At 44.0% G+C, this 19,640-nt stretch overlaps 3 protein-coding genes across 3 annotated transcripts; 2 read left to right on the top strand and 1 right to left on the bottom strand.

Moving 5' to 3' along the window:
• Positions 1-1,596: 1,596 nt before the first annotated feature.
• On the bottom strand, positions 1,597-2,256 carry MELLADRAFT_70850 (uncharacterized protein; the record flags this gene model as incomplete). The annotated part of the gene is made up of 1 exon (XM_007405100.1): positions 1,597-2,256. The coding sequence occupies one exon, from the start codon at positions 2,231-2,233 to the stop codon at positions 1,697-1,699; it is 537 nt and encodes a 178-aa protein (XP_007405162.1).
• A 4,582-nt stretch (positions 2,257-6,838) lies between these two features.
• On the top strand, positions 6,839-11,633 carry MELLADRAFT_74086 (uncharacterized protein; the record flags this gene model as incomplete). The annotated part of the gene is made up of 12 exons (XM_007405147.1): positions 6,839-7,317; positions 7,399-7,512; positions 7,586-7,737; positions 7,829-8,826; positions 8,923-9,309; positions 9,420-9,543; positions 9,617-9,746; positions 9,831-9,902; positions 9,972-10,195; positions 10,340-10,846; positions 10,953-11,038; positions 11,142-11,633. The coding sequence occupies 12 exons, from the start codon at positions 7,146-7,148 to the stop codon at positions 11,227-11,229; spliced, it is 3,054 nt and encodes a 1,017-aa protein (XP_007405209.1).
• Positions 11,634-13,038: 1,405 nt separating this feature from the next.
• MELLADRAFT_76707 (uncharacterized protein) lies at positions 13,039-19,513 on the top strand (the record flags this gene model as incomplete). Its single annotated transcript, XM_007405148.1, has 6 exons — positions 13,039-13,666; positions 13,788-17,783; positions 17,905-18,518; positions 18,613-18,806; positions 18,883-18,998; positions 19,075-19,513. The coding sequence occupies 6 exons, from the start codon at positions 13,106-13,108 to the stop codon at positions 19,108-19,110; spliced, it is 5,517 nt and encodes a 1,838-aa protein (XP_007405210.1).
• Positions 19,514-19,640: the final 127 nt, after the last annotated feature.

Genomic DNA, 19,640 nt, shown 5'->3' with positions numbered 1-19,640 from the left:
CCCTGCAAGTCATAAGATTCGAAATATGCTGAAGCGGGGGGACAAATTTGTGGATTTAGAGGTTTGCACAGATGTCTTAGGTGTGATTGAGCTGTTCCATCAGGAAGACCTCACATTTGCGGAGAAAATGAGCCTATATAGGCTCATTTTGGACTAGATTTGATAAAGTTGTGAAAAAAGTTGTGTCTTTCACCTGTGATATTGACACAAATATGTGCATTCTTGACTCAACTTTTTGATGAAATTTCAAAGTGCCGTTAGGCTAAAACTTCCTTAATTAACCCCCCCTAAAAAACCCTCAGGAATTCAATGGAACAATCCCCGGCATCAAAAGACAAATATTGACTGAGATATACTCATAGAAAAATGTGTATAAAAATTTCAATGACCCAAAGGAGTGACAAGATGGCAACTTTTTGGAGAAAGTTCTTATTAAATGGAAAATGAAATTCAAATACAAACAACTTTCATTAGAAGAATATTTTCATGGGATCAAAATTGAGTGAGATATGGGCACTTTGTGACATTTACAATCACCCCAAAATTCACCAAAACCTCTACATGGCAATCAAGGCGTGATATTTTACCCAAATGGTGTCAGTAACTATCCATGAAATTTCATGGGGAACAAGTTTTATTATTGGAAAATTAGGCTAGGACAAATATTGAGTGAGTTATGCGCATTTTGAGGCATTTGCAACACCACAACATATCATCAAATCCTCTATATGACCATGAGGAAGCAGGATTTAACTGAAATGGTGCTATCAAACTATCAATTTAATTTAGTTAGCTTCAACTTTGATTATTGGACCATCAAGGTCTGGCAAAGAATTGGCAAGTTATGCTCATTTTGAGGTGTTCACAACTCACCAAATCCTGTACATGAGCATCAAGAAGTAGGATTTCTCATAAATGGTCTTATTGAACCCCCCTTTTAATTTGACTGCCAACAACTTTCATTATTGAACCATCACGGTAGGGCCAAAACTGCGCGAGTTATGCCCATCTCCAGTGCTTTCGCAATACCTGTTTCTCAATTTACTCGAGAATACACAAAAGTGTAATCATATTCAAAATTATGTGAGTGTTCATTTCAAACTTGGCATTACCTTACAAAACGAAAGTCTACAATGACTTAAAAGCATTGATCATTAAAATCGAGTGTTTGATGAGTAGCTACACGGATGAAGTGTGATGAATGAATTCCAAAACGTTTTAAAGATGAATGAATGAATGAATTCCAAAACGTTTTAAAGATGAATGAATTCGAAAACGTTTTAAATCATACCCTACACCCCAATCAATGAGTGTAGCCAATGATGTTGATAAGTTTGCAAGTGAAAGAAGAGTATCTGGACCACCTGGAGCCCCGAGTACTTGGACTAAACAAATGACCATTGTAGATTTAATAAAGTGACCCTAGTGATCGAGCTGGTAGACCATTACGATTTGAAAATCAAGAAAGACTTAGAATTTCAACGTCGTTTTCATAGATTGATTACGATTGGTGAATCTTTCAAACAACAAAAAGGGTTCATATGGTACGGCGATTCCATGTACTTATATCTCACTATCATGTCTAAGATGAAGTTTGAGAAAGAGAAACATTTGTTTGTATTACTTTCAACTTCAAAGACATCTTATATCGTCTCAAAATCAACAACTATGTATGTATTACAAGATAGAACGAGAACTATTGATCCAAAGTTGCTGGGTCAAGGGCAGCCTGTATATCCACTAAATCGAGTCGATGTACAAGCCCGGAAATTACATCACCATCATCATCTCCATCTAAACTACTGAGATCACTTTCATCATCTTCGATAAACACGTTGGCCTGTTCTTCGACAGCAGGTACCATTGGTCTGTGCGTAGCTATCATGTTGTCTAAAACACCAGGTATCATAGACATACCTGCTTTGTGTAGAGCTCTGATATGATGTAGCTGGGTGTCCCATGTTCGCATCAGGTCTTCATCACCAATTTGATCTTGTGACTGAGTGAACACTTTGTGTACACCTTCGTGCCACGCGAGCTGTAAGTCTGTAATTTTAATATACTGATTCTTCAAGATCACGGCAGCTGCATCGCGACGAGCTGATGGTGGTAGATATGTAAGATTTGGGTGAGTAAGGAGGGGAGTTAGTAGGTTGGGGTCTGGAGTCGGTTCGGATGTTAGAGAGATCAGTCGGCTCCAGATGCGGTCGTGGCTGGTAGTGGCCCAACGCATAGCTCGGCGAACCTCCCAGCCAAGGCGCCTGAGCTCTTCGTTGGCTCAATCAACGTAAGCCACCTGCTGCATCCCATGCCTTGTGTTGGGATCAACAGCCCAAGGCGCTTCGATTTCGGTGAATAGAGAGTTGTTCCAGAAGGGGTGATCAGCTTGTATCTCAAGTAAATCGTTATAATTGATATCTTCAGGGAGCTGGTGTTCAGGATATTCAGCATGATATTCCGCCCGACGAGTGCGATATGTTTCTACTAGCTTCTTAAGTTGGCCTGTGTGCTTTCGGAGCGCAACCATAAGATTGGTCTTGCCCTTATGACCTACAATCAAAGAGCATAGACAATTAGTGAGATTCCAAAGCGTGCCTAACAAAGGGCTGACCTAAATTTGATTGGTGACCATCAGATCGACTTTGTTGAAGGGGTCGCTTCTCCTCGCAGATGGCGATGAACTTCAAGCCAACTTCGTGTTTACTGTACCAAAGTTTCAGGAACGCTTCTTGTTCTTTATCTAAGTTCGAGATGTCTGTAGTGCCTACTTTCGCCGCCTGCTTGCTAATCTTCTCCTCAAGTTCAGTTGTTGTCTGAAGTCGGGCTATAGCCTGCTCCGCTGTAAGCGCCGGCCGAGACCTTCAAAGAAATCATTGATGATAATCAGAGATATATATCGATGAATCTGATAAATTCACTTACCAAGCGTGGTCCAACTCGTCTTTTAACGATAATAGTTGTCCAAGTTCCAACTTTTGCTTCAGCAGGATAGCCTGCTTGCTTGAATACGCTCCGCGCTCAATAGACCATTGCCCGCGGAAAAAATCCGCTGAATAGTTCTCTCCAGGTTTGGCTGGGTTGGCCATCGCACACAGTGACGTTACGGTGGCTTGAGCTTCTCCTAAGACTTTCACTGCATTTCGAAATCGTTTTCGAAGCCACTGACCTAAAAGATCAAACACATGTCAGTTTTTGGTTTATATGTGATGAATGGCCAGAGACCTGACTCACCACATCCTTCTTTGACCTTAGCAGCGTAAAAGACCGTCCGCCAATGAATCGAGAGGAGCCGATGAAGTCGAGTTGAGATTCGAAGGCAAGCTACAAGGGCCGATAAAAAGGACCACAGCCTTTCAAGGCCCTCGCCATCTGAAAGCCCCCAATACTTGTTGAATCGAGGGTGATATTTGATCTGACAGGCCCACTGATGGATGTAGGCATGGAATACTGAAGTACCAAAACTCATACGGAGATCGTCAGGTGGAAAGAGCCCACGCTGTATGAATCAACTCATTGATGAGTAGCTGCGAAGCTATTTGATATAGGAAAGACACTCACTTTAGCTATATGTTCATCTAAGTGACAACCTATGTCATAGAGTATGCCTATGAACTTGTCAGGGTACAATTCTCGAAGCTGTTTGAGAATGGCTACAGGATAATAAAGTCTAAATATGAAAAGGGTCAGTCCTTAGTTTTTTTCTTTACTCGATAGGAAAATAGAAGGTGAGCTCACTTTTCACCGCTCTGATAGATATTGACGAAGTGAAGGGGTGCATCATGACGACAGGCAGCTGCAAAAAGCCCTGTATCATCACACCTGTCCCATGAGGAACTATTGCGAACATCGTTCGCAGCGGTGTGAGAATCAGAACATGGGGTCTAGATTTGAGAGAAAACAGCTCAGAATTAGTGAACATTAACAAAAACAAATGGAGATGAATGACAACAGATACATACCTTGATGTTATGGGCTTGGGCATCGGTTCTTTGGCAGGCGACGACCTCTTTTTCGAGCTTGCTAGGTCAAATGAAGGAGTTGGGATATTGGTGTTCTTGAGGACAATCTTTACTGGCGTGGGATTGATGGCGATGTTGGAAGTTTCCATCCATCACAATTATAAAATCGGGTTCTTCAGGTGACAGCTTGACTTCCCCTTCTGCTGGACCAAAACAGCGACAACATCGATTGGCAGACACATCAAGTGGAGTTAGTTCGAGGCCTTCTTCATACATAACTTGCTCGCCCAAGAGAATTTGGCGATAGATATTGATTGACTGAGTGAAAGGATGTCTTAAACTACAATTGATGTTCTTTGTGGTTGTCTTTCTGACTTGTTGAGGTTTCAATCGTGATGCACATTGTTCATCCAGAAACGCCATGAGTGCGTCAATAAATCCTGAAGTTGAGGAAACCGTGTTGTTCCAGAAGTGATGATGGAATCGCACAAGCCGAACGGAGAAGGCGGTGCGAGGATGATGAGGCGAGCCGGCAATATAACCGAGATGAATCAGGCGGATGACATCAGGTATGCACTCACAGAATGTGACTGGTTGTTTGCTGGTGTGACCTAGGTGAAGACGTAAGGCATCAGTCTCATCAATCTTAAAGGGAAATCAGAAATAAATGATACTAACTCAAAAGGTCAATCAGATCAACGTGCCGTTTTCAAAGGTTTTCAGGCAAACACTGACATTGGATCTCGTCAGCAAGATAGGAGTTGAATGTGGGCTGCGAGGTCCAATTGCGAGTGTAGTGTTGAAGGTAAAGATACGAGGCAGTGAGTCGAGGTTCAAGGGCCTTCCACCTTTCCTGGATCCTGGCTCGGGCTTCCACACGGCGAAGTGACTTCTGATGGCGAGCATAAAGATCTCCTGGAGAGTCTGGCCGGATTTTGCTATTGATACCAACACCTACTCTATCGTCTACATCGTCCCAATTGAATTCATCCTGATTGTGTTGTTCGAGAGAGGGAGATGAGGTCAAATCTCGTGGATGCCTAAGTAAACCGAGTGATTCATTGATCTTCAAAGCTTGGTCGCGGGTCATAGTGGAAGGTGAAGGTTTTTTTTGCCTCTTCGAGATCGTTTGATTCCATGGCCAAACATATCAGCATTATACCCAAAATGATGATGTTTGCCCATGGTGAGAACAATCGTTGAGAATTGGATCGAGTAGGTGTGGAGATGATGAGAATTGATGAAGATCAATCAGTGGATGAAGTGATTGTGCAGGTATGATAGTGATGTATGTATTCAAGTGGTGGAAGGGTTTACTTACAACTCATGCACGTATGTAAGTATGTAAGCTATGTAGTAAGTTTAACATAATAAGAGCATCTGCACTCGTTTGCGGTTGTTAATTTGGTCACGTGCGGTAACAAACACAACATTAAGTAAAAAGTTACTTAACTCAACCAAATTTCGCACTCGTTTGCATTAGCAGCGCTGTAACTTTTATAACTTTACAGATAGTGCATGTACTCCGCACCGGTCGTGCAGTAAGGTAAAGTTTTAATTTTTTGAGTACACATCACCTGCTTTCATGGCCAGTTTTCATGTGATAGAGGCACTGTTCTCTTCTTTGCACTAAGATACTAATACTCCATCTACACATGAAGACCCGATATCATCCTGTTCATCTACTCGATCGATAGATCTTAATTTAAAATTACAAATTTAACATGAGTTTGTTCAGATCTTAATACATGAATTCCAATTAAAAAACAAAGGCTTTACTACATCGAGAAAGCTTTTAATGAGTCTGAATACACATAATGATCTTGTAAAAGATTTAAAGATTTAAAACTAGGAAATAAAAATCCAAACTTCAATTTTTAATTTGTATCACTTGATCCTAAAAGTCCTCCAATGATTGGTCTTTTAATGTTGATTTTCTTAAATATTGACCTCTACATAGCTATATGAATCTAGACATCTTTCATTTTCATCTGAATGGTTTGGAGTCGAGTTCAAGATGGTTGATTGACTTATTTCAATTGAAGACATCGATCGGTGTCGAACGTTCTCGAGTTGATTCATGCAACTGTAAGGCTTGGAATTCATCGTGTGTGAGTGGTGAAAAGGAGATATTGGTTGTTGACTTTGGTGTTGGAGGTCTGGTTGAGTTTTGTTTTTGGAGTCGAGTTGCCGGGAACAAGTCGTGATGTGTGATACCGCATGCGTTAGCCAATTGGTAAATTTACCGATTCGCTAACGCAAAATGACCGAAAATTAACTACCGCGGGGCTAATTTTTCACCGGTGTGGAAAAGACCCCGCGTTTGCGGTAAATTTAACCTTACCGCACCCGACTTACCGCACGAGTGCGGATGCTCTAAGATGTTTTTTCTTAAGCCTTAAGCGGCCAAGTCGTACGTTGTGAATTTCAAAAAATCTCTCGGGTCAGTGTGAAGTTGAGGACCGAGAGATGGCGAGATCAGTGAGATGATTTGAGATACGAGACAGGCCATTGATAATGGTCAAATAGTACACGTTTCTACTCCACTTCAAGTGGTTTTATACAGAGGCCCGAGGTGCTCAGAGAGAGTCTCAGAAGAGTCTCAGAGCGACAGAGTCTCAGAAAAAGACTGATACTGTTACTCCGCACCGGTGGGATTCCGAGGAGTCGTTCTTTTTTTAATCTCGATTCTCAAGACAATTGTTGAGTTTATTTCCAATTCATGACAACCGCATCATCATAACTTCAGACGGCTTTCAAGTTTCTACAAAAGATCTGTAATGTAATCTAATTACAGTTTTACCTATCAAAAAAAAATTAAACAGATTCACACAAATCCGCCTTCGAACACTTTTCCTCACACACTTAGCTTTACATATGTACTTTTTGGGTCACTACTAATAAATATCGGACGGGCGTTGCAGTAACTTGCCAGTCATCACATTTTCCTATACCACTTCAGCATCGATTTAACATCAAAGCGAGATCAGCTCAAAATAACTTTGCGAATTTTGTGGATGAATCTTTAGCATCTCCGTTTGATATATTTACGACCCCTCATTCGACATTCCTCCTCTGCGCCCACTGACCATCTCAGCAGCTATCAACTGGTATTAACAGTATCACGCAGAATCTGTTACTTGAACTCTACAGCTGTTGCCATTTTGTACTCCATCAATTCCCCAAATGTCCATCCTCTCAAATCGTCGTTCCCTTTCCTTCCCGTTTCTCTTCTGCCTTTTTATCGTCCGAACATACTGTCAGTCTTGTCAGGACCTTAATCAAACTGGCTCAAACTGCGTTTGTTTACCTGGTTTCACCAATTCACCAGAATGCAATACCCTAGCCTGTGGAAATCGTATGTAGAAGCGCTCGTCACTTTTTCAATGTCGCCTTACCGTGCGTACCCGCCTTACTAACCTTGTTGCTTGTTTCCCAGCTTTTGTTGATGCCTCAAAGCGGCCTGCTTTGATCCCGAGCTCGGCGGGAAGCGGCGGCAGCAAGGGATGTGGCAATCAATGTACTACGGGCTTTACTGGAACGTCCTGCAATAGTTCAGTCTCATTATCATCAGCTAACATCAAACTCTCTTCACTGCCAACTGACCCAAGCGATCGTGAACGTAGTATGCACGAGCTCGGACGCATGTCAGGCTGGAATCTCCTCTTTGTCTTCCGGATCTCAAAAGGCCTCCCCTTTGACCTCAGCCACGCAGGATATGATTTGTAGTAACGAACCGTCTGCATTTGGAGTCAACTTTGGTCAATGCGATATTGAGGTAAGTCTCATCGTATTTCCAATCTAGCTAAGATCAATTCTGACCCAGAAGCTGATCTCTTTACTTGCACCGCTGTGCCATCTGTACGTAGAACCCAACTCTCAACTCACTGTTCCCTGGAAAGATATGGGCTACTGCACAGCGGAATCCAGATCCCTCAGCTGCGCCTTTACCCACGTCTCTGTTGTCTGCTCTTACGCCGAACTCACTTATAGCCCAGCTTTGGTATGCTCCCAACACGTCAACTATTGCTGTGGAACAATTCTTTTGCATTGCTACAAATTGTACACAGGAGATCAAGCAGGAGGTGGACATTAATGCCTGTCCTGCAATGAAATGTCGTTGTATACCTGGAACTGCGATGTGTGGAGGTGGCCCGCTCGACATTACCCACACAATCAACGACCTCACCGGCGAATTGACTTTGGAATGTCCTATTTCCAATACGAGCTCTTCATGTAGTCTGAAGACTGAAACGATCAAAGCTCTTCTCGGTCCTAATGGCTTTACTCTTACTAATTGTCATTTTGGGGAGTGTATCCAACAAAGCGTAGTCGATATGAAGCGGAAGTTACTTTATCACCTGGAGGACAATTCGCTCTCAACTGGCCTGATCGTAGGCATTGTCATCATCCTCGCAGTCATTGCTGCTCTTCTTGCCCTTGTCCTATTTGGGTTTTGGCAACAGCGTCAAGCACGTCACCCGCAGCACCCATCGTCACCACTTGCTTCAGGGGGTGCGGCTCGATTAGTTTGGCAAGATTTACGATATGTGCTCGAACCCAAGGGCTCTTCCTCTGCACTTTACCATCGTCTCCGGTCTACTGTTGGTCCCAAAAGTAGGTCTAAGTCTCATCATCTACGAATGCCATCGATTGCCTCAACCGCGAATCACCCTGTCCTAGATGAGAAAGGCGGAGCCGTTAGGTCGCCTAGCTTCTCTATCGATACTCAAATCCCGGTCCCATCGTTATCAACCCATCAAGACTGTAATCGTCACCAACATAAGGTTATCTTGCGTGGGCTCAGTGGAGCAGTAGAGCCAGGCACTATGATGGCCATTTTGGGACCTTCTGGTGCCGGGAAAAGGTATGCACTTTGTTGTTACCTCGTCCCATTATCACTCATGACATGAGCCGTAGCTTCAGTCACTCTTTCTCATCAGTCGCGCAATTTCATCCCTAGTACCTTCCTCGACATCCTAGCTGGGCAAAGGAAAGCTGGTAGAGTGACCGGATCTCATAGCATCAGTCTTCCAGGTAGCGATGCAGCTTCAGATGATGGGTTCTCGATTGGTTTTGTGGACCAATCAGATATTCTACCAGCTACCGCCACAGTCCGTGAGGCACTGCTCTTTGCTGCCAAACTCAAGCTACCAGAGGATATTAGTGATGAGAAGCGTGACTTGAGAGTAGCAGAGGTGATCGACTCATTAGGGTTAGCCCATGTAGCTCACTCGAGAGTTGGTGATGACGAAGTGCGCGGTTTATCTGGCGGTGAACGTCGAAGGTTATCAATTGGCTTGGAAATGATCTCGTGTCCTTCAATCCTCTTTTTGGACGAGCCAACTTCGTATGTTGATCTCTTTACTTCACTCACCTCCATCACTAGAGTCTATTATCCTAATTTGCCATTCTAGTCATGAGACTGATCAAGTTTGGCTCCCTCTTCTACATCCACAGCGGGCTAGACTCAGTCTCAGCGTTACGGGTGGTCAATGTCCTCAAAGCGCTTTCAATCAATGCTCCGGAAGGCTGTGGAACCACTATTGTTTGCAGTATTCATCAACCTAGCTCCCAGATATACGTTAGTGCTTGATTCTAAATTCCATTGGTTGACTGACCACACGAGCTGATCGTTTGCAAACTGCGTTGACCAGCATTCTTTTGATTATATTTGCCTGCTCGCCCTGGGTGGTCGCCAAATTTATTGCGGAAAGACATTAGGGGCTGTAGATTTTATTGCTTCCCATGGGCTTGAGTGCCCGCAGGGTTACAATATGGCTGATTGTGAGTTACAAGGCAGTGAACGATACTTTTGACACCACACAATGATTCGTACTTTAGCTGACCGCAGTTTTTCTCTTCATACAGACCTCCTCGAAGTCGCTTCTGACCCACCCGCTATGTTACTCGACCAAGCTAATGCCACTAACAAAGCTTTAGGTGAGTCGGCCAATGTGGCATTGAATGTACTCAGTGGGCTTGCCTAAGTGTTGCGACTTGCATTTACAGAGAGCTACCCTGCTTCAATTCAATCGACACCCGTCAACTACCTTGAGAAGACTCGACCTCGAACCACTACCATGACTCAATTCCAATGCCTTTCGAAGCGTGAATGGACAAACTTGAAGCGTGATCCTGGATTATTTTGGATGCATGCCATCATTGCATTGGTGACAGGAATATTTGTGGGGGCAATGTACTTTCAAGTAAAGCTGAGTATCGCTGGATTTCAGGTTAGTTATCGCAGGTTGTTTTTAAGATAGACAAGGAACTTCGGATCAATTGAATGCTCCTATCTTCGTCACCTCTGAATTGTACCATGAGCTGATGAGACTACTGTTTTGTTATTGACCTTTTGGGTAAATTGCTGTCCTTAGAATCGTATAGGATCTTTATTTTTCTTGGCATCCGTTATCGCTTTCAGCGCATTATCTGCTCTAAACAACTTTTTGACTGTGAGACTTTTATTCATGCGCGAGCGCGCAGGTCGATTTTACAGCCCCGCCGCTTGGTTACTCTCACGACTCTTCTTTGACATCATCCCTCTTCGAGTCATCCCTGCTCTCATGATGGGTATCATCATGTATTACATGGTCGGACTGGACTCTTCATCTGAACATGTCCTAAAATTTCTTTTAGTCGTCCTCCAATTGAGCATCGTTCAAACGCTTTTCAACTTATTCCTAGCAGCAGTTTTTAAACAACAAGGTTTAGCGATCTTGTTGGCTAGTTTGACAAACTTATTACAGATGGCTTTTGCTGGTTTCTTTGTCAATCTTTCTTCACTCATTCCGCTGCTTCGATGGATACAATACCTTGCTCCTTTCAAATTTGCTCTAGAGGCGATGACAGTGAACGAGGTTGGGACTGGACTGATGATCAAGGTGAGTCTGCATCAGCAAGATTTTGAACTAGCTATTTGACCACGTACCGGTTGATCTGTGTATCTGATTGCCTTCTTGCTCAACTTCGTCAAAATACAACACGTAGGATACAATTTCAGGTGTGAACATACAAACTTCGGCATCTATGATTATGAATTTGTTATTCGGGTTTAAGCCTGATGCGTATTACCGGTCAGTAGTCTCGACCTCTTCATATTTAGCCGCTCTGTGAGGCAAGGCATGCAATTCAGATGAAGGAACTGACTGAGTCTTCGTGACACCTTGCTTGTTGTAGTGATGTCATCGCCCTTTTTGGCTTTATGGCTGCCCTGGTCCTCTTCTTAGTAATTGCAGTGTACTATAAATTGCGTCAGACACGTTAATCTGGATGATCCTATGTATGAAGGTAGCAAAAGATACATTCCTCGGACATCACGGATCTACTTATTCACTTGCCGCAGCCTTTAGAAACCTTTGTTCTTGTATACTCATTCACTCCCTCCTCGTTTTAACAAGCTCCTTAATTCTCTCAACGCACGCTTTGTATTGTGACAACTTTAGGATTTTGCTGATTGTTTCATCTGTGGCCTTGCAATTTTGTTATGCACAATGCATGAAAGTCATTCTTAAGATAGTATTCCCAAGGACAACCAAGATAAGAAGAAAAGACATCATGTGTCCCATGATCTTGAGGCCAGGGAATTGGTGAGGTTCTTCAATTGTCATGTTTCTAAACACCTTGAAAGTTATCATTGCAATTTATCCATTCTCTTGCCAGTCTTCTGCTATATCACGGTCATCTCTGTCCGAGCTAAATTGTGATTATACCATTATCATATTCCGTATATGGGCCGAAGGAGCTCACCTTCAAATTTTGCAATGACTCATGGATTTAGTATATTACATCTGCCCACAGTCCAACTGGCCCGTCTGCATTCTGCATAGCAGTGTGATGTCCAAACACCGTTAAGATTTATCTTAGTTAGAATCCACTTATCTTGTTTCACTTCATCTCAAGTTTGGATTTTAGTTGATTTCTTTACTGCCGTGTTTCCCACTTTCTTGAGATATAAAAGTGATCGAAAGTATTATTATCATCATTCATCTCAGTTACAATTCTTCACTTCAACATATTCAGTAGTCAATTCATGATCAGATCAGGGTTTATTACTATATACCCCTCTTTTGTTTAGCAGCTTGGTCTTTTGAAAATCTCTCTTCCTTGTTATTACACCTCCACTTCACATTTTGAATCATTCATTTTCAAATCAAATCACCCTCTCAATAGTCAGCCTGGAATCATCACACCAAAACATCACTCAAATTCAGAAGGAAGATTGAGTCAGCATACTATTACCAATCATGAAGATCTGAACCCTTCTGCTACACTTCAAAATGAACCATCATCCACCTCAGCTCATACTTTCAATGGTTTCAGCGTTCCATCAAGTGATAAATCAGTTTCACAGTTGCACATTGATAATTGTCAATTGACATTAGAATTGAATAGAATGAAAGAAGGATTTATACTAAAATTTAAGCAAATGGAAGAAACCATCAAGAGTAAATCTTCTCATCATATTGAACCTAGATCTGTAAATATCAAGAAGATCAACAAGAAAATTCCAGTTGTTGTTGATAGTAGCTCTGATTCTGATTCAAGTTCCTCTACAATGTAGTTCTGAATCTGAAGATGATAGCAATAGTAGTAGCTCTGAGTAGGAGAAAGAAGGACCTAGAAGTAGAAGTAGACCTCCAACAATTAGTCATAAGTTTTGTGCTTGGTGATAACATCATGAAAAGCAAGCTGATAATGTTAATATGAGTACATCTTCTAAATTAGAATTTAAATCCTTTAGACTGAACTTTGGCAAGATCTATAATTACCTCTATAATTATGGCAGAATTGACTTAAAGGTGCAGGTATGTAGCTCAATATTCCCATGAATATTTCTCTTCTGAACTTCAAGCACAACTCAAGAAGCAATACTAGTACAAAAAACCCATACATAAGAACGTGTGTGGCAAAAATGACGATTACATATCCGGTTTGACTTCAAGATGGGTTTGTAAATCCGGGGACCGGGTGCTGATGAGCCCCGTAAAACCCGGAGGTTACAGTGAGATCGGCCCGTGAGATGTATCCGACATTTTGGAACTGGTTTCCACAATCGACGCGGGTCCAGCTCTCAAGTCAAAGTAGCAGCACATTCATCTCGTCAAGGTCATCGCTACATTATTCTCCTACCGACCGAATGGATGACAATGTCAGCAGAAGAAAATGAGCAACGGTTTGCTATAAACCACCTGGATCTCTCAAAGAATGACCTATCAGTAGAAAGAGTTCGAGGCGATAATTCGTTGCTGTCGCAGATGCCTTCTAGCTATCCCAATTCATCTCATGCCTCGCCGGACGTTCCGGCCTCACAGTGGGTGATGTCTCAACCGTCCACCGGCACTGTGATGGCTGCAGTACTCCTTTTTACTGTTCTGATTGGTTATCGCAACACTCTCACTATCGTATCATGCATTATGATTTACCTTGTCGGCGTGATTATGGCCGTTCTAGCCTTCAACCTTGGTTTGCCACATTGGATTCTACGGCACGATACCTCTCGGATTCCACTCCACCCAGCATTAAAGACCCATTATAGAATGCGATTCTCGACACCAGCTGCCTATTCAGCTGCTCAAATCAAGAAAACTTGGGAGACACGGTCTGATTGGCGTCACGAGCGGCTCCATTCCAAACTTCTGGAGACGAGCACGTCGGTTCTCGACCGGTTGTTAATGAAGATCATGCGGGATTTTGTGTGGCAGGCAAGCAAAAACTAGTACCTCATTTTCACCCAGTCTTCCCCTCACTTGTCCAGTCGTTGGATGGCCTACGGAAACGTTCAAAACGGTACTGACCGATGATATTTACAATTCCTTGACACAGTGGCACAATGACCTTGTCCCATCGCCTTATGGATCTCAAAAACCAGGTTCATCCCATTCCTCCGCCGACACCTACTCGAGTCCCTCGTTCCCTCTGGCTGTCGAGAGAGTCATCCGGCATTGTCTCAAAGTCTTATTCATTCGACTTGAGCGACCCGATTTGGTTGATTTGGTGGTACACAAAGTATTGCCAATTCTAACCACTCATATTGAAGCATTCAGACAAGCCGAGTCCGACTTGCGCGGTGGTGGAAATTCTGGTCGCCACACCGGGCATCGTCCTTCCTCGCGCAGAGATTCACGCGGAGGAATTTATGGCGCATTCTTTAGCTCGGGAAATGATGAAATAGACCTTCTGTTGGCGCGATTGCATGCTGAGGTATTGCGGAAACGGAATGCGGAAACTGAACGAAATCCCTCCACCAATGGCGATTGTGACGGACCGCGGCCCATTGTTCGATTGCATCCTGCGGTCGACGTTCCTACTCCCAATTCTCAAGCATCTGAACAGGCTCACTTGCGTCGCTTGCTCGATAAGATATTACCGATTCTCCTACCCCCAGCCGAAGCCGGAAGTAGAGCGGTCAAAATTCTAGTCATTGAGCTGTTGACATGTTCAATCCTGGGGCCGATCATAGAGATGTTATCCGATTCTGACTTTTGGAATCGCCTTGTCGAGGACACGGCCGGCAATGTGATACGCGAGCAAAAGATGGTCGAGCAATTGAGAGAAGTTTTAGATCGACAGCTGGCGCTCGCGAGCATGGCCCCCTCCTCAAACACTTCTAGTTTTCACAATGACGCTTCTAAGGACGAGCATGAGACACTACCAAATTCCTCAAGTGCCAGACCGAACAATGCGCCAGCTGAAGGTTCTAAGGATTCGACTCTCACTGATCAGTACCCTTTTAAGGGCGTGTCAGCAAAACCGACCGACCGAATATCAGTCAAGAGCAGTGTCAAAGATTTTGAACGAATTTCACGATCGCTACATAGATGCAACACTTTGTTTGATGTACGGCGGCTCAAAAATGATATCGAGACTGAAATTAGGAGGACAGAAGCTCTGTTGACCGGTCGTATCAATCTCGAGGAAAACAGTGACGTAGAAATCAATCACAATGCCCCATCTACTGCTGTCACGGGCCTAAATTCATCAAAGATCCAGTCGCGTGATCTTGTGACTTATCTAGAGCGCCTTCAAGCTGTAAGAGAAACTGCCGATCATCGAATCGCTGCCCTAGGTGGCGCTGGAGGTCCAATCCACACCAACCGGAGCCTTAGCGCTAGATCCAAGACTGCGAACGCATATACTCAGCAACACCCACCACCATCACAAAACTCAATACCTTCTCAATTCGGCCATAAACCCAGTGATATTCTACAAGCCATCTTGAGAGATCGAGAAAGCCCTGCGTTGTCATACTTCACTGAATTTATGGATCGTAGGCGACGTGTCAACTTGGTTCAATTCTGGTTGGCGGTAGATGGTCTCAAAGATCCCTTGGAGGAAGAACTAGTCTTGGAAGATACCTCATCGCCAGGACTCCAAAACGCAGGTCGCCCTCACAACTCGTCTCATTTCTCTTCTTCAGCTACCCAGGCGACAGACGACCAAGAGAGCACCAATCGAGACTGGGAAGCTTTGAAAGATGATCTCAAGGCCATAGCGGCAATCAACTTTGGTTCTGTCGCGGCTATGAGCGCCCTCGGACTCCGAGAAGAGGACGTATTACCTCTACTGCGATTCTTGTCGGTCGATCCTGGCTCATATAGTTCAGAGACAGCCCCCACGATCGATAAGGCATTACCTGCGCTGGCCAATGTCAAAGAAGCCAAGAACCGGCTGTTCAATATGCAGCACAAAGTCTTTGAGCGGATGTTGTGTGAGGACTTCCCAGCATTTTCCGCTTCTGGTGACTTATACCTCCGAGCCACAGCGTCGGTCATACTCAGACCGTCTCGCTCTAAGCCCGCCTCATCAAATGCATCCATCTCTGAAGATATTTCACACTCATTGCGTCAGAAGGCGCGACCAGCCCTGTTGCCAGGGATGTCGATGTCTCCTATCAAGTCTAGATCACCTCCGATTCACCAATCCGATTCACCTGTCTATTCTGATCTAGGTTTTGATGGACCGACTAGCCCACAGTCTGCGGGCCATAACGCACCCAAAGTTCGACGCCCTTTAGTCCGGTCAAATTCCGACGAGCCCAAAATACGACCCACAAATCCACTCACACTACTCGCACAATATCAATCATTTCGCACGAGTGACACAGATTTCGGCTCCAGTGTAATCGAACATACGTCCCGAACACCGCCACGTGTTGTCCAACAGAGTTGGAAGCCAAGCGATCGATCGAGGCTTACAAGGGGTACAGTCGCAACAGTCTTACCTCCTCAAGTCACACTCCAAGCAGCGTTTGATGAACGCTTACCAAGCGAAAGGTTAACTGGCACCACTCACTACAGTCGTCAAAGTAGTAACCAATATGCTGAGCGACAATCCACGCCAATAGTTGATGCAGAGGCCAAGCCGTTTTTGCTATCCCCTTCATCAAGTTCGAGCTCTCGTCAAAACCATATCACCAGTTCATCTAGTCTTGATTTTCTCATGTTTCCTTCAACCAGTGATCGTGCCCCATTGTTCGGTGAGGACCTAGACCGCCATCATCAGGATATGACGCGACTGAGGTGCGTTTCTGATCAGTTCACCAAAATACCGAAATCGGGACAACCGGGACCTAGGCCTCAATCAGAATTGAGATTGAGAACTCGAGCGAATAAGCAAGAAGGAAGCTCAGGAGAGAATAGCTCGTCACAGTTTCCACAAGCCACAGAGCCTTCCATGAATCTGGCTGCTTCGATAGCGTTACAGGAAGCCTTGAGTTCAATCATATCGACGGCAGACGACGAAACTTCTGCTGATGAGCCAGTGCTCCGCATATCATCTTCACCATCGGGAACCTCGCCACGTATCAACCCGTCTCATTCTGATACCCTCGCGAGCCAGCTTCCTACTACGTCCCAATCGTCTAGTCATAGAGCTGATGATGTAAGTGGTGAGTCTGATAACATATGTTCTATGAAATTATGCGATTCTGAGGTTCTTTCGACCCGTCCATTCACAGAACACGCCCATCAGCGCAAAGGACTTTTTGATGACGATCCAGACTGGGATTCCGACGACTGGGATCCGAGGGACGCTACATACGGCTCAATACACTCACAGTCTACCGCTCAGTCAAGTTCCATACGAACACTTCGTGGACTAGGTTTTGATTCACGTACCCATGGGCGTAGTGCCTCGCGAGACCGCGCCCAGTCTAGTATTATGATCACGGGTATTTCAGATGCCGACGAGCGTATAGTGAAGTTAGAGAACCAACTCAATTTGCTGTCTAGTCTCATGCGACGGGCAGAGCTTACAGGAAACCGATTGGAGATTAGGCTGGTACGAAAGTCAATGGACTCGGTGGGCCGCGAATTATCGGAAGTGATCTATCAGAAGACTAGATTAATTGAACAAAAGGAAATCGAAGTAGGCGGATTTCGGGCCAAATTGATCCCAGGAAGGGTGAGAGTATCCATCACTGGCACGGCCTACCGCTCCGTGTCTACTAGCAGTGCGCCACTTGCAGCGCGAGGCTCCAACCTGTCTCCCATCAAAAGTGGGCCGACTTACTCGACGATGAACCTAGCCACGGCAGCTACTGGTTTAGTGACAGGCGGCACTCAAGATGTAGTTTTATACACAATCGAGGTACACAAACTCACCGAGGAAGATGGCAGTTTTGGGTCGGGTTGGATAGTGACAAGAAGATATAATGAATTCAATCTACTTCATAAAGCGCTAAAGGATCGATATACTATAGCTCGTCAACTCGATTTCCCTGCCAAAAGCATTGGTATTGGCATAGGTATCAGTATAGGAACAAACAACAGTCGCGGTTTGGTAGAGCAGAGAAAGCTTGCTCTTGAACGCTATCTGAGGGTGAGTGAGGAAGCCTTGATCACAGTTTGCGAGTACATGTTCATCACTCACATCTGATTACTTTTCCACTCCATGTAACTTTGCTCTCCTTTGATTCTCTTTCTCGATACCATCTTCAAAGTCATTGATACAAATTCCAGTCTTGTGCGAAAGTCCAGAATTGGCAGGGTTTTTATCGCGGTCGAAAGCCAACCTCCCATTTCTACCAGAGGATCCCAGTACAAGTCTGCGGCGGCAGATGGAACTTTTTGCTGGATCTGGTTTTGTCAGATCGATCTACAAGTCCATCACTTCTAGCGGTATGTCGAGCGTGGACGACAATGGTCGTAGACGCAACCCAGTCACCTCACCGCCTTCGATGTTCGAAGTGATGTTGAGTGGATTGCGTCAGCAGGCTCATGAATTTGCCTATGGCTACCCCTCAGGGTCTTCAGGAGTCACAGCTCCAAGTTTAAATTCGACAGTCTCGCCAGAAAGTATCACAAGACAATCTAGTGGCACAAAGCAGTCAGATGAATCTTCTCGGAAGTCACAAGATGAATACTACGAGGGAGATGCCCTTGCAAACTTAACCACCAACGTACGACCCATCGAAGGCGAGCTGCTCACCTCCTTCACAGCACCAATCTGTGACTTTCTGATTGAGATCTTTGAGCTAAATGACAAGAATCAATGGTTGAGGAAGCAAGGGATTGTGATCGTATTGCAACAAATACTGGGAGGTACTATTGAGAGGTTGGTCAGATTTTAACTTTATATATTTTTATCCAATACGACATTCTCTCGCATTTTGACAATCCTCGTTGCTCATTCATTCCGCGCGTCATAGAAAATTGCGTGAATCGATATCTGAATATTTAGACGACGAGCATCTATCACAGCTTATCGGTATGCTTGAAGAAAGTCTGTGGGAGCCTGAAACAGAGGGTGGAAAGCTGAAGAAACCGCCGCCGCCAAGGACATTTGAACAAAAGATTGGAACGCGTGACGGTGCCTATCGTAAATTGTCTGCTATCATTCCAGGTATGAGGTCTACCTATTTGATATACATAAAAACGGATCACTCAAGTGGTTGCTTACAAATTGATTGTTGCCATAGATCTCGCTGCTAGTGTATTAGGTCGTTCTAATGCGCGTAGAGGAGTCAGAAGATTGTTTTCAATGTGTCAAAATCGAAGGCTAAATAAACATTTGATTTACACCATCATTGATGAGGTATGAATCATGATATTTTATCGCCCATTTTGATAACTACTGATATCAACTCTTCTTCTTATCATGGTCTCTCTAGGTGTTACGAACATTGTTTCCAGAAGCCGGAATTTGAGCCTCTTGATACCCCACCAATGATGTTATCACATCCTATATTTTTCTTCCCCTTTTTCATGGGTTAGAAATACCAAACCTCAAATTTGAGATCTTTCTTTAACATTTCACTTACATTTAGGTTGTTTGATCTCATGATTCGCTCTGCATGCTTCATAATAATTATAATATAAATGTACTTCTTTGTATTGATTCACATAGGTCTAGTGCTAGAGACTGTTTGAGATTCAAATTGCTTAGGATATGGATCACTCTAGTCTATCATATCATCAATCCTAAAATATCAACATGTGATGCCACTGCTGACACATCACGGCTATGTACATCATTCTTATCAAAAAACCGACAGGTTGGGTCCGAGTGGGTCAATTGAAAGATCAGCAATGTGAATCTTTGATAATCATACAAAGTCATCTGACCAAGCAATGACATTTTGCCTTTAACTGAGATCTACTGAGATCTGCCGCCCCCACAATGCCGACCCATAAAGTCGCCATGCTCTCGAGAGACGTGAATTCTACCGTTGCAGTG

The sequence above is a fragment of the Melampsora larici-populina genome (assembly GCF_000204055.1).
Source record: "Melampsora larici-populina 98AG31 unplaced genomic scaffold MELLAscaffold_3, whole genome shotgun sequence".
In the NCBI taxonomy this organism is placed as follows: domain Eukaryota; kingdom Fungi; phylum Basidiomycota; class Pucciniomycetes; order Pucciniales; family Melampsoraceae; genus Melampsora; species Melampsora laricis-populina.
This window is presented reverse-complemented; position numbering and strand designations above follow the sequence as displayed.